The 13,328-nt window shown below is 35.0% G+C and overlaps 1 protein-coding gene across 2 annotated transcripts in view; it reads left to right on the top strand.

Annotated features, from left to right (window-relative positions):
- Positions 1 to 13,328, top strand: part of SOS2 (SOS Ras/Rho guanine nucleotide exchange factor 2) — an 84,862-nt gene that overhangs the window by 16,937 nt on the left and 54,597 nt on the right. For both annotated transcript variants that reach the window (XM_069486835.1, XM_069486825.1), the window contains exons 2-6: positions 4,087 to 4,212; positions 6,003 to 6,134; positions 6,979 to 7,143; positions 9,450 to 9,653; positions 10,327 to 10,470. In XM_069486835.1, coding sequence (XP_069342936.1) covers positions 4,087 to 4,212; positions 6,003 to 6,134; positions 6,979 to 7,143; positions 9,450 to 9,653; positions 10,327 to 10,470 — 771 coding nt within the window. The remainder of the gene's footprint in view (positions 1 to 4,086; positions 4,213 to 6,002; positions 6,135 to 6,978; positions 7,144 to 9,449; positions 9,654 to 10,326; positions 10,471 to 13,328) is intronic.

The raw sequence follows: 13,328 nt of genomic DNA, 5'->3' as shown, positions 1-13,328 counted from the left end.
AATGTGTATGTCCTGTATTGGAATTGCCTAGTCATAGGGTATGCATATCTTGAACTTTAGTGGATAATGGCAATGTTATTTTTGTTTGTTTGTTTGTTTGTTTTGGTTTTTTTTTTTTGAGACAGAGTCTCGCTCTGTTGCTCAGACTAGAGTGCCATGGTGTCAAGCTCACAGCAACCTCAAACTCCTGGGCTTAAACAATCCTTCTGCCTCAGCCTCCTGAGTAGCTGGGACTACAGGCGTGTGCCACCATGCCCGGCTAATTTTTTTTGTATGTATATATTTTTAGCTGTCCAGATCATTTCTTTCTATTTTTAGTAGAGACGGGGTCTCGCTCTTGCTCAGGCTGGTCTCGAACTCCTGACCTCGAGCGATCCTCCCGCCTCGGCCTCCCAGAGTGGTAGGATTACAGGCGTGCGCCACCATGCCCAGCCGGCAATGTTATTAAAAATGGTTGATTATTGCTCAATCCAGTAGTGGTGTGTGAGTGTTCCTGTTTCTCCACATAACCATCAACATTTGGTATTATTAGACTTTTTAGTTTTGCTGTCTGATGAGTGGGTAATAGTTTTCATTGTGGTTTAATTTGCATTTCCCTGATTACTAAAGAGCTAGAGCACTTTTTTAATGTATACTGACTATTTAAATTTCTTTTTTTGTGAAGTCCTAGTTTAAATATTTTTTGCCCTTTTTTTTTTTCTATTGGGATTTTTATCATTTTTTTCTTACTGAATTTTTAGGAGTTCCTTATAAACTCTGGATGTGAAACCTTTTGTTATATGTGTTACAGATGTCTTCCCCGACTCTGTAACTTGCCTTTTTACTTTCTTAAAGGTGTCTTTTGATGAACCTTAAGTTTTAAAGTATAATGTATAATCCTAGCACTTCAGGAAGCTGAGGTGGATAGATTACTTGAGGCCAGGAGTTCAAGACCAACCTAAGCAAGAGTGAGACCCCATCTCATAAAAAAATTAAATTAAATTGAATTAAATTATGATACAAAATTTATCAGTTCTTCCCTTTATGGATAGTAATTTTTGTGTCCTATTTAAGAAATCCTTTCCTATCCTGAGGTCATAAGAATATCATCTTGTTTTACATTATCAGAACTTTATTAGGTCTATTATTAGCTAACTTTATTAGCTCTAAAATCCAGCTAGGATTGATTTTTTGATAAAGTATGAAGTAGGGTTTGAGTTTGATTTTTCTCCATATGGGTATTCAGTTATTCCATACTATTCATCCATTTCCCCTGCCTCCCACAACTCCCCACCACTCCCCATACCCTATTGTTCCACTTTTGTTAATCAAGGGTCCATATATATGTGGGATTGCTTCTAGATTTTCTTTCTGTTCCATTGATCTGTTTCTTTATCCTTATGCATTGTAGTAAATCCCAGTAACATGACTGGCTGGGTACAGTGGCACATGCCTGTAAGTCTAGCACTTTAGGAGGCTGAGGCAGGAGGACTGCTTGAGGCCAGGAGTTGGAGACCAGCCTGAGTCAACATAGTGAGACTCTGTCTCTACAAAAAATACAAAAATTAGCTGGATGTGGTGGCGTGCACCTGTAGTCTTAGTTAGTCAGGAGACTGAGACAGGAGGGTCCCTTGAGCCCAGGATTTTGAGGTTGCAGTGAGCTATCATGACACCACTGCACTCTAGCCAGGCAACAGAGTGAGACTCTGACTCAAAAAAAAAAAAAAAAATGACTAATTTTCTTAGCCTTTTGTATTTCCATATACATTTTGAAATTACCTTGTCACTGTCAGCAAAACAACCTACTTGGTTCTGATTGTGATTTTATAACTTCCTGGGTCAGTTTGGGGAGAATTGATATATTTATAATATCATTATTGAATTATTAATGAATTATTAATGAATAATTCATGAATATGGTATTTCATTTATTTACATCTTTAATTTCTCTCAGAGTCTAGTTTTCTCCCTAGGGGTGTGTGTACTTTTGTAAGATTTGGCTCATGGTGTGTGGTATTTTCTATTCTATTGTAAATGCTATTTAAAAATTTTATTTGCTGGCTTTGTTACTAGTACATAGAAATAAAAGTTTATTTTTTATGAATTCAAATAAGTTATCTGTATAATATTTTTGTCCTGCATGGATATGTTAGTATGAATTCTCCAGAGAATTAGAACCAACAGTACAGTATAACAACTATTTACATTGTATTAGGTATTATAAGTAATCTAGATATGATTTAAAGTATATGTGAGAATGTGTGTAGGTTATATGTGAATACTACACCATTTTATATTAGAGACTTGAGCATCCATGAATTTGAGTATCCACGGGGTCCTGCAACCAATCTCCCATGGAATACTGAGTGATGACAGTATTTCGAACTGGATGATTACAAAGATATTCCATTTCAAAATCTGTGGGTTTTTAGGAGTTCTTAGAGAAAACATACATAGTATGTTCTTAGAGAACATACAAGTAGTTCTTAGAGAAAACATACATATTAGAAAAGAAAGATTGGAAAATAACGAGTTAAGTATCCATCCCAAGACATTAGTAAAAGAACATAAAAAGCAGGCCAGGCATGGTGGCTCACACCTGTAATCCTAGCACTCTGAGAGGCCGAGTTGGGAGGATCGCTGGAGGTCAGGAGTTCGAGACCAGCCTGAGCAAGTGCGAGACCCCATCTCTACTAAAAATAGAAAGAAATTAGCCAAACAACTAAAAACAGAAAAAATTAGCTGGACATGGTGGCAAGTGCCTGTAGTCCCAGCTACTCGGGAGGCTGAGGCAGGAGGATCACTTGAGCCCAGGAGTTTGAGGTTGCTGTGAGCTAGGCTGACGCCACGGCACTCTAGCCCAGGCAAGAGAGTGAGACTGTGTCTCAAAACAAAACAAAACAAAACATAAAAAGCAGAAGAAGTAACAAAGATGAAGCAGAAATAAATAAAATATAAAACAAACATAAAATAGAGGATCAACAAAGCCAAGAGTTTGTTCTTAAAAAGATTAATAAAACTGATAAACCTCTGAGATACTGATCAGGAAAAGGAGTGAACACACAAATAACTAATATTAGGAATGAATGAAAGAAAGAAGGTACTTCACTATAAACCCTATAGATTTATAAAATATAAGAGGCTATAATACACATTTTATGCTAAATATTTTTTTTTAACCCTGATTTTGTTCTGGTGTGGATCCCTTAGGAAACGGTAAAGCCCCAAATCTTAGGCCACTCATTGTTTGGCAATGATTGATTTCGTGGTGGGCATGTGATCCGGATATGAAGGAAAATTTTATGCTAAATTTTGAAAATTTAGATGAAATGGTCAACTTCACACTGTTGTCTTTATGGGAAGGCTTTTTAATTACCTTTAGTTAACTATTAGGCTATTTATCTATTACTTTTTGTGCCAGTGGCATGATATGCTTTTAATACCATGGCATAAAAAGATTGATACTTCCTTATTTTTTCTTTCAACAAATATTTACAGGACACCTACTACATTCTAGCACTATTATTTACCGTATTTCTTATATCCAGTCAGACTGGATTATTTTTTAGGATGGATTTCTGGATTCTAATTTTAAGAAATTTAAAAACAAAAAGGCTCAGCATAGCTAGATGATGACAATAAGGAGTGTATGCCATTGTAAAAGCTGAGTAGCACCTACTTCACAGAACACCTCTATGATTTGTAAAGGAATATAGTTTTTCAGAGGCAGCTCTGTTACTGGGATTCATGACCTAGTGCATAGACTTCTAGGAGATTTATTAGTTGACTTCAGGGTATCCATGATTCCTCCAAAATTATGTAGAATATTTTATGTGTATATGCTTTTTGGTGGAAGGGAAGAGAGGGTTCAGTAACTTTACTTAGATTTTTAGAGTTTCCAAAAAACTTTAAGAATGACTACTCTTGTGGGTTAAGAAAAGTTTACGGAGACCAACATATACAGGTTTTTAAAAATTTTGTGTTTTATGTCTGTTTTTGAATAACCATTCTAGTAAAATATTATTAATTATATATAAGAGTCTCATTGACTTTTGAGTTCCTGTTATTTTGCCAGTAATTTAACTGAGAACTTTTTTTCTTTTAAAGGTGCAGGAGCAAGTACATCCCACTCTGTCAGCTAATGAAGAGTCTCTCTATTATATTGAAGAGCTGATTTTTCAGCTGCTTAATAAATTATGCATGGCCCAACCAAGGACTGTTCAAGATGTGGAGGTAAAAATTATTTTGTTATTTCAAAAAGTCACCAAACCACTGTACAAATTAATTTTTGTATCCAAATCTGTATTGTTCTAACTTACTGTGGAAACTAAAACCGCTGAAACTATGTGTGATATATATGACCAGTTCATTTTTGACAAAGACGTCAGAACAATTCATTGAGGAAAGAAAGTTCTTTAGCAGCAAAAGTATTAGAACAACTAGATAAATTTATGAGAGAAAAAAATTTGAGACCTATTTCATACTACAGACAAAAATTAATTCAAGATGGATTATAGCCTTAGACATAAAAGCTGAAGCTATAAAGTTTCTAGAAGAAAATGCTGGAGAATACCTTTATAACCTGGGGTTAGGCAAATGCATTTTAAAGAGGACTCAAAACACAGTAACTATCAAACAATTCAGATTTCTTTCAACAAGAAGATGTGTAAACAAATATGGTAGATACATAAAATGGAATATTAATTGGTAACAAAATAAAAAAATAAACTATTAATATGTACATTAACATAGCTGCAATTCATAGACATTACGTAGCCAAAAAAAAAAAGCCAGACTCAAAAGAGTACGTGTTGTATGATTTCATTCATTTGAAATTTAGAAATAGTGAATTAGTGCTTAAATAATTGTTTTGCCTTGGTTACTTGGAAGTATTTTAGATTTTTAGAAATACCTGTTACAGGCCGGGCGCGGTGGCTCACGCCTGTAATCCTAGCACTCTGGGAGGCCGAGGTGGGCGGATCGTTTGAGCTCAGGAGTTCGAGACCAGCCTGAGCAAGAGCGAGACCCCACCTCTACTAAAAAAAAAAAATAGAAAGAAATTATAATTTATAAAAAAAAAATAAAAAAAAAAAAAGAAATACCTGTTACTACAGCTTTCAAAGTTTTCCTTTGTACTATAATGTTTACCTTTCTTTTTTTTTTTTTTTTTTGAGACAGAGTCTCACTCGGTTGCCCTGAGTAGACGGCAGTGGCATCATCATAGCTCACTGCAACCTCAAACTCCAGGGCTCAAGCAATCCTCCTGCCTCAGTCTCCTGAGTAGCTGAGTAGCTGGGACTACAGGAGCGCACCACAACACCCGGCTGATTTTTTTATTTTTAGTAGAGACGGGGTATCTCTCTTATTCAGGCTGGTTTCGAACTCGTGAGCTCAAGTGATCCTCCCGCCTTGGCCTCCCAGAGTGCTAGGATTACAGGCATGAGCCACTGTGCTTGGCCTATTGTTTACCTTTCTTTTGAAGATTGTTTCTTTAAAACAACAACTTTTAGTATAAAAGGATGTCTTAATTTGGAGTGATTGAGAGTGATTTAATATCAATCTCCTTTTTTTTTCAGAGACAGGGTCCATCTCTGTCACCAGGCAGGAGTACAGTGCTCACTGCAGCCTCGAACTCCTGGGTCTCAAGGGATCCTCCTGCCTCAGCCTCTGGAGTAGCTGGGACTAGAGGCACACGCCACTGAGCCTGGCTAATTTTTTTAATTTTTTTGTAGAGCATGGCGTCTCACTACATTGCTCAGTCTGGTCTTAAAACTTCTGGCCTCAAGCAATCCTCCTGCCTTGGCCTCCCCCCAAAGTGCTAGAATTACAGATGTGAGCCACTGTTCCCAGCTGACCTCTTTTTTTTTTTTAAACCAAAAATTTATTTATTATAGGAATCAGAACATGTTATGTTACTGTTACCTACTAGCATTAAGGATAGTGATAAAGTTGAATTTTGCATGAAATTTCTATTTATGAACACATCTGTTAATACTACAATGGTACTGCTGTGATCTGAACAGGAACGAGTTCAAAAGACCTTTCCTCACCCAATTGATAAATGGGCTATTGCTGATGCACAATCTGCCATAGAGAAACGAAAAAGAAGAAATCCTCTTTTACTGCCTGTGGACAAGATCCATCCTTCATTGAAGGTAACAAAAGATTAACCATTGGGAGAGTTCTTTATCACAAATAATACTTTATTTATGGTCTGTGTTAGTGTATATGTGCACTTGCATGTGTGTACTTTTACATACATATACACATATGTATATAAACTGAAAATACTCTGATGAAATCAGATTACCTTTCAACTGATACTAAAAATTAATGATAGCAATAATGCATTATGGCATCTCAGTGGCATTTTCTAATGAGTGCTACCCCAAATTGATTTCTATGTAGTAGGCCATGATTCTCAATCTTTTGTTGATTAAGAAAATACATAATGTCAAAAGCTACTGTTAGTTCAAAGTTTTTCAATTAATCTGTATTATCACAAGTATTTTATGTACACTGGAAAAGTAGGCTAGGGAATATTTAGTCTTAGAATATGCTTGATGTACATGGCTTTGAAGACTCTTGTAGCAATTTCAAGAACAGTGTCCCCCTCACATGCACACACATACACACATCCTTCCCTCAATAGAAACTACTATTATTAGGGGATAAAGTTAACAGATATTTGTCAGATGGGTGTTGGTTAATGTATTAAGAGGCTTTCAGTGAAGTTCAGCCCAAGATTTCTATTAATATATTAGAGTCAACTATTCTTGTTTTATAAAAGGCAGAGCTGTTAGATTAGATGTCTCTTTAAAAAAAAAACAGAACCCTAATGCTGGGACCAAAGGCTCATTTTATATCCTATGGTACCCATAAATTTAGACATTAGTTTATAGAAAGTTCTTTATAAGCAAGGATGTTAAGTAGGAATTTTTGAGTGTTTAACTGATACATGACAGTGCCATTTTTTGCAATTATCTATTCTCTCCACAGGAGGTTTTAGGGTACAAAGTGGACTACCATGTGTCCCTATATATTGTGGCTGTACTAGAGTATATCTCAGCTGATATTTTGAAATTGGCTGGTAATTATGTTTTTAATATCCGACATTATGAAATATCTCAGCAGGACATTAAAGTATCAATGTGTGCAGATAAGGTAAGTATTAAAAGGTATTTAAACTTAACTTGAATAATAGTGACTATTTCATTTCTGCCTTAGTGTTTTTTTTATACATGATTCTATTAGTAATTTTTATAATTCCTATTGTTGGAAGACAGAAAAGTCCTGGCTTTACAGAGTAACCATGTTATATCCAGGTTTTTAAGCATATTGCAGCATGGGGATCTCTTTTTTTTCACTGAGAAACTTTTGCTTACAGGAGAAAACTTCCAAAGCCTTAAACCAGTTTAAGGAAAGTAGTTTGAGTTTTATATTTTGGAAAGAGAACATATGTTGTTCTGCTCAGGTACTTTTAACTAATTTTGAAGAACATACTTTGGATTCACAGAATAGTTTAGTGAGGCATAGACAGAAAAAGACTTTGCAATACTGAAGTTACTCTCATCTGATAATTTTTGTTTCCATATCTGTATTCCTTCCTGGCTGTAAGCTACTTGAGGGGAAAAAAATTGAATCTCTTCATTTTTCTCTCTCTTTTTCTTTCCCTCCTACTTTTCCTCCTTTGTTCCCCTTACTTTTTTATTTATTTATTTATTTTTTTTTTTTTTTTTGAGACAGAGTCTCACTCTGTTGCCCAGGCTAGAGTGAGTGCCGTGGCGTCAGCCTAGCTCACAGCAACCTCAAACTCCTGAGCTCAAGCAATCCTCCTGTCTCAGCCTCCCAAGTAGCTGGGACTACAGGCATGCACCACCATGCCCGGCTAATTTTTTCTATATATATTTTTAGCTGTCCATATAATTTCTTTCTATTTTTAGTAGAGATGGGGTCTCGCTCTTGCTCAGGCTGGTCTCGAACTCCTGAGCTCAAACGATCCGCCCACCTCGGCCTCCCAGAGTGCTAGGATTACAGGCGTGAGCCACCACACCCGGCCTGTTCCCCTTACTTTTTAAATTAACATTTCTGAAGTACCCCATATGTGCCGATCACTGGCCTGAATATGATGAAGTTATAGCACTGAATAAAATAGCAATCCTTGTGTTAGGAGGAATTTATTTTAGTGCAAAATAAAAATATTATAAACAAATAATTGCAGCGCAATGTGATTAAAACCATTATAGTAATAAGTCTAAGGTGCAGTGGAGATAGTAATCAACTCTAGTGTGGGTGAGGCCAGGAAGACTTTATAGAGAAGGCGCCTAACTAAATTGGGACCTCTAAGGGTGAATGACCTCCAGATGTGCAGTTTTAATGGCTGAGATTCATTATACTATGCCATAATTTCAAAAATGATTTTTCGCTTAAATTTCAGTGTAGGAATACCTTGTCATTATATTTTGACTTCTAAAATTATGATTACTTTTTTTTTTACTTTGAGAGTATCTTAGACTTACAGAAAATTTGAAAGTACAATAAAAAGTATTCCTTTGCTGCTGAACCATTTGAGAGTAAGTTGCCAATATAGTGTGTCCGACAAATAAAAACATTCTCCAATATTACTGTAGTATGACAGTGAAAATCCAGGAAATTAATACATTGATACATTGTATCATCTAACTCTCAAACATTCAGGTTTTGCCACTTGTCCTTTATAGCAGTGATTTAGTCCAGAATCCTTTGTTGTTTATTTAGTTGTCATGTATCTTTTTTCTCCTTCTTCAATTTCCTTTTCAGGATTATACCTTCTTTCTGAACTCTCAGAGTATTTTTCATTCAGTCTTGAATGACTGAATGAATAACTAGGTCTAATCTTTTTTTTTTTTTTTTTAACTATTATTCTATAATGTTTGGTTACCCTCTCCTGTTGCTTTTAATTTACAACTGGTTCTTGCCTGTTGGTTGATGTAAGTCCATGGTAGCAGTCTTTACTATTTCTGAAAGAAGAAATGGTCACTAGAACTGTTTAAGCATCTATGGGTGTTTGAAGTTTAGCAAATGAACTTAATAGCAGTGGTCAGGGTAGTAAATATGCATCAGAAAAGCATCACACTGATCATTACTTAATGTATATTTTGTAAATAAAGGGACATTTAGCTACAATTTCCCATTTTCCTTATGTATGGCGACTTTTGGGACACCCTGTATCACACACACATGTATATCTACATACATACATATTTCACCATTAGGTCTATCTTATTTCCAGAAATATTTACTTTGCCATATCCAGTTTTATTTGAACACTTCCCACCTTCAACTTTTTATTTTTCTTTTATTCTAAATTTTCTTACATAAATTTGACTATAATACACATTGTTTAATAATGTTTTGATTTCTAGTACTTTGAGGCAGTTTTATAAAAGTAAGGAAAATAAGTTTATATCTTACTGATTTATATTTCTCAGGTTTTGATGGACATGTTTGATCAAGATGACATAGGTTTGGTTTCCCTCTGTGAAGATGAACCTAGTTCTTCAGGTGAATTAAACTACTATGACCTTGTCAGAAGTGAAATTGCAGAAGAAAGACAGTATCTGCGGGAACTGAATATGATCATAAAAGTGTTTCGAGAAGCCTTTCTTTCTGACAGAAAACTGTTTAAACCTTCTGTAAGTACCTTTTTGGGTTTGAAATTCTGTGTACCCAAAAAGTCAAACAGCAGCTTAAAATCATATTAATAAATAGTAGCTTTATATACTTTATGAATGTATAAAAATGCTTTTATTTATTTATGGGTTTTAAAAATATGTGAGTTATTATACTAATGTAATAAGTGCAGTGACAATGAAAATTAGACACAAAATTAGAAAGGGGTTTTTACTATATTGAATCTGGATTAGGAGTTATCTTCATTCTGATCCCAGCTCTTTTTGTTAACCAGCTCTATAAAACCTAGATCAAGTCTTTTAGCATTTTAGCCAGTTTTAAAACACTCAAATGCCAGAATTCTTTATGTAAAGAGTTGCTTAGCATTATCCACAGTATAATTTTATTTTATAAATTAAATACAATTACAGGCATGTGCCTGTAATCCCAGGTTTTAGAATTATTTAATGACACTATTTAGAATCTATATTTTCCAGTATTTTTACTGTGTGTAATCCAAGAGATTTTTAAATTTCTCTTCCTTTTTCATGTCTGAAATGACTGTCACTATGTTTTGGAATATATTATTAAAATAGTTTGAGATTGGGTGAAAATACACCCTTAATACTTATTTAGTAATTTTTAAACACAATTCTCAACCTCCCATATCTTAACCTTTCTTTTTCTTTTTTTCAGGATATTGAAAAGATTTTTAGTAACATTTCAGATATACATGAATTGACTGTGAAACTTTTAGGTTTGATTGAAGACACAGTTGAAATGACTGATGAAAGCAGTCCTCATCCGTTAGCTGGCAGCTGTTTTGAAGATTTAGCAGAAGTAGGTTTACAAAACTACTTTATATTCTCATTAGAGTCCTAACTGCTGTGTTAAGAAGTTTAGTAAGAAATTCTTTGTGAAAATCAGAAGACACTGCTGGTTATTATAAAAAAAAAAAAAAACAACAAAAAAAAAACCTTAAGGGCTGGGCACAGTGCCTCGTGCCTGTAATCCTAGCACTCTGGGAGGCCAAAGCAGGAGGATCACTTGAGCTCAGGAGTTCGAGACCAGCCTGAGCAAGAGCGAGACACTGTCTCTACTAAACGTAGAAAAATTAGCCAGGCGTGGTGATGTGCGCCTGTAATCCCAGCTACTCTGGAGGCTGAGGCAGGAGAATGGCTTAAGACCAGGAGCTTGAGGTTGCTGTGAGCTAGGCTGATGCCACGGTACTCTAGCCCAGGTGAGAGAGCCAGACTCCATCTCCAAAAAAAAAAAAAAAAACTGAAGATTTAACCAATAGTAAACTAGAATTGCATTGTCTATAGTTATAGTGATACTTTCTTTATATTGTATTTGTGCTAATATTTATAGTCAGAGTTTATGTACTAGAGTAGTGTTTAGGATTTTTTTTTTCTTAATGGTAAGTGTGGTGAAGGTGAAGGAAAATAAATTTTATTGACTATAGCTCATTTTGTAGATTTTAATCTTAATTAGAAAGATGTTTATATTATTTTAATTTTTCTGAAATGAAAGTTATGTTGTCTTTTAAATGACTATAAAAGTAATATAGCTCATTGTAAAAATATTCAGAAAAATACAGATAAATATAAATAAAATGAAAATCACTTGATTTTGCAACACCCAGAGATAACTTATTCTTATAACATTTATTCATTCTTATATTTTTCTGTGTATACATACAAACGTATGTGTGTTTTAAAAAAATAGTATCCTACTATTTTGTAACTTGCTATTTTTTAGTCTACATACATAAACGTTTTTTGTGTTAATAAATATACTTCAACACAATTAAAAAAAATTTTCGGGGTGGGGGGTGGCAGGCAGGGTCTTGCTCTCTCACCCAGGCTGGAGTGTGGTGGTGCAATCATGGCTCACTGCAGCCTTGCCTCAAACTTAGGGCTCAAGTGATCCTCCTGCCTCAGCCTCCCCAGTAGCTGGGACTACAGGCATGCACCATCACGCCTGGCTAATTTTTCTTATTTTTATGGAGACAGAGTCTCACTATGTTGTCCAGGCTAGTGTTGAACTCCTGGCCTCAAACGATCCTCCTGCTTCTGCCTCCCAAAGTGCTGTGATTATAGGCATGAGCTACTGCACCTATCCCAGTTTTTAAGTATTAGTAATACTGTGTTATGTGGAAATACCGTAACATTTTAACCATCTATATTCCTAAGGTTGTAGATTTTTTTTTTGTTATTGTAAACAGCACCGCAACAAACGTATTTGCACTATGCCTTCATAGTTTAATAATTTTTTTAAGACATATTCTTGGAAGTGAAATTATAGACTAGGTACATTTGTTAGAACTTTGAAACATTTTGCCAGATTCACTTCTAGATAAGTTCCAGTGTATGGAAGCCTGTACCCCTTTGCCCACCCCCTCCCTTTTTACTAATTCTGGGTATTATTCCATTCATTTTTACCATTCTAATGGAAAAAAGAAATCATTTATTTTTCTTTAATTTTGCTTTTTTAAAAATGTGATGTGAAACATTTTTTCATACTCATTGGCCATTTTTATGTCTTCTGGAAAATAGGGCTTTAAATGTGCTGTCTTTAGATTTCATGTAAAAAAATTTCTTAATTTTATAATCTCTGAATATAGAATTCTGAATATAATTTTTCTGAAAATCTAGATCACTTTTATTACATCCATTTTATAGACAAAGAAACTGATAGTATAGAAATATTCAGTTACTGATGCCTAATCAAAATATTCAACCTTGGAAAAAAGAAAAAAAATTATCTGAGGATGATGAAGAAGAGAAAAAAAGAAAAAAATTTTAAAATTAAAAATATTCAGCCTTTGTTCTTTTTTTTTTTTTTTTTTTTTTTTTTTTTTTTTGAGACAGAGTCTCACTCTGTTGCCCAGGCTAGAGTGAGTGCCGTGGCGTCAGCCTAGCTCACAGCAACCTCCAACTCCTGAGCTCAAGCGATCCTCCTGTCTCAGCCTCCCGAGTAGCTGGGACTACAGGCATGCACCACCATGCCCGGCTAATTTTTTCTATATATATTTTTAGCTGTCTATATAATTTCTTTCTATTTTTAGTAGAGGTGGGGTCTCGCTCTTGCTCAGGCTGGTCTCGAACTCCTGAGCTCGAACGATCCGCCCACCTCGGCCTCCCAGAGTGCTAGGATTACAGGCGTGAGCCACCGCGCCCGGCCCAGCCTTTGTTCTTAATAGAATGTTTTTATGCTATGATATCTTATATTTGGTCTGGTTGCCTGCTGTACTGTTAAAGATGTAATTCTAAAATACCGTATTATTTTATTTTTTATTTTGGTTATAGATATATAAAAAACATTAAATTTGCCATTTTAACCATTTTTAAGTGTACAATTCAGTGGCATTAATTAAATTCACAATATTGTACACCCATCACTACTATCTGTTTCCAGAACTTTTTCATCACCCCAAACAGAAACTCTACCCAAAGAGCAAGAAATCCCTATTCCTCCCACTCCTCTTAACCTATAATCTACCTTCTATCTCTATGAATTGGCTATTTTAGATATTTCATGTAGTAGAATCATATAATATTTGTCCCTTGTGCCTGCTTACTTCACTTAGCATAATGTTTTCAAGATTCATCCATGTTATAGCATATGTCAGAACTTACCACTTTCTGTGGTTGAATACTAATCCATTGCATGTGTATACCACATTTTGTTTATTC

This window comes from Eulemur rufifrons, chromosome 2, assembly GCF_041146395.1.
Source record: "Eulemur rufifrons isolate Redbay chromosome 2, OSU_ERuf_1, whole genome shotgun sequence".
NCBI classification, from domain to species: Eukaryota; Metazoa; Chordata; class Mammalia; order Primates; family Lemuridae; genus Eulemur; species Eulemur rufifrons.
Note: the sequence above shows the minus strand (reverse complement) of the source record. Positions and strands in the feature narration are given on the sequence as shown.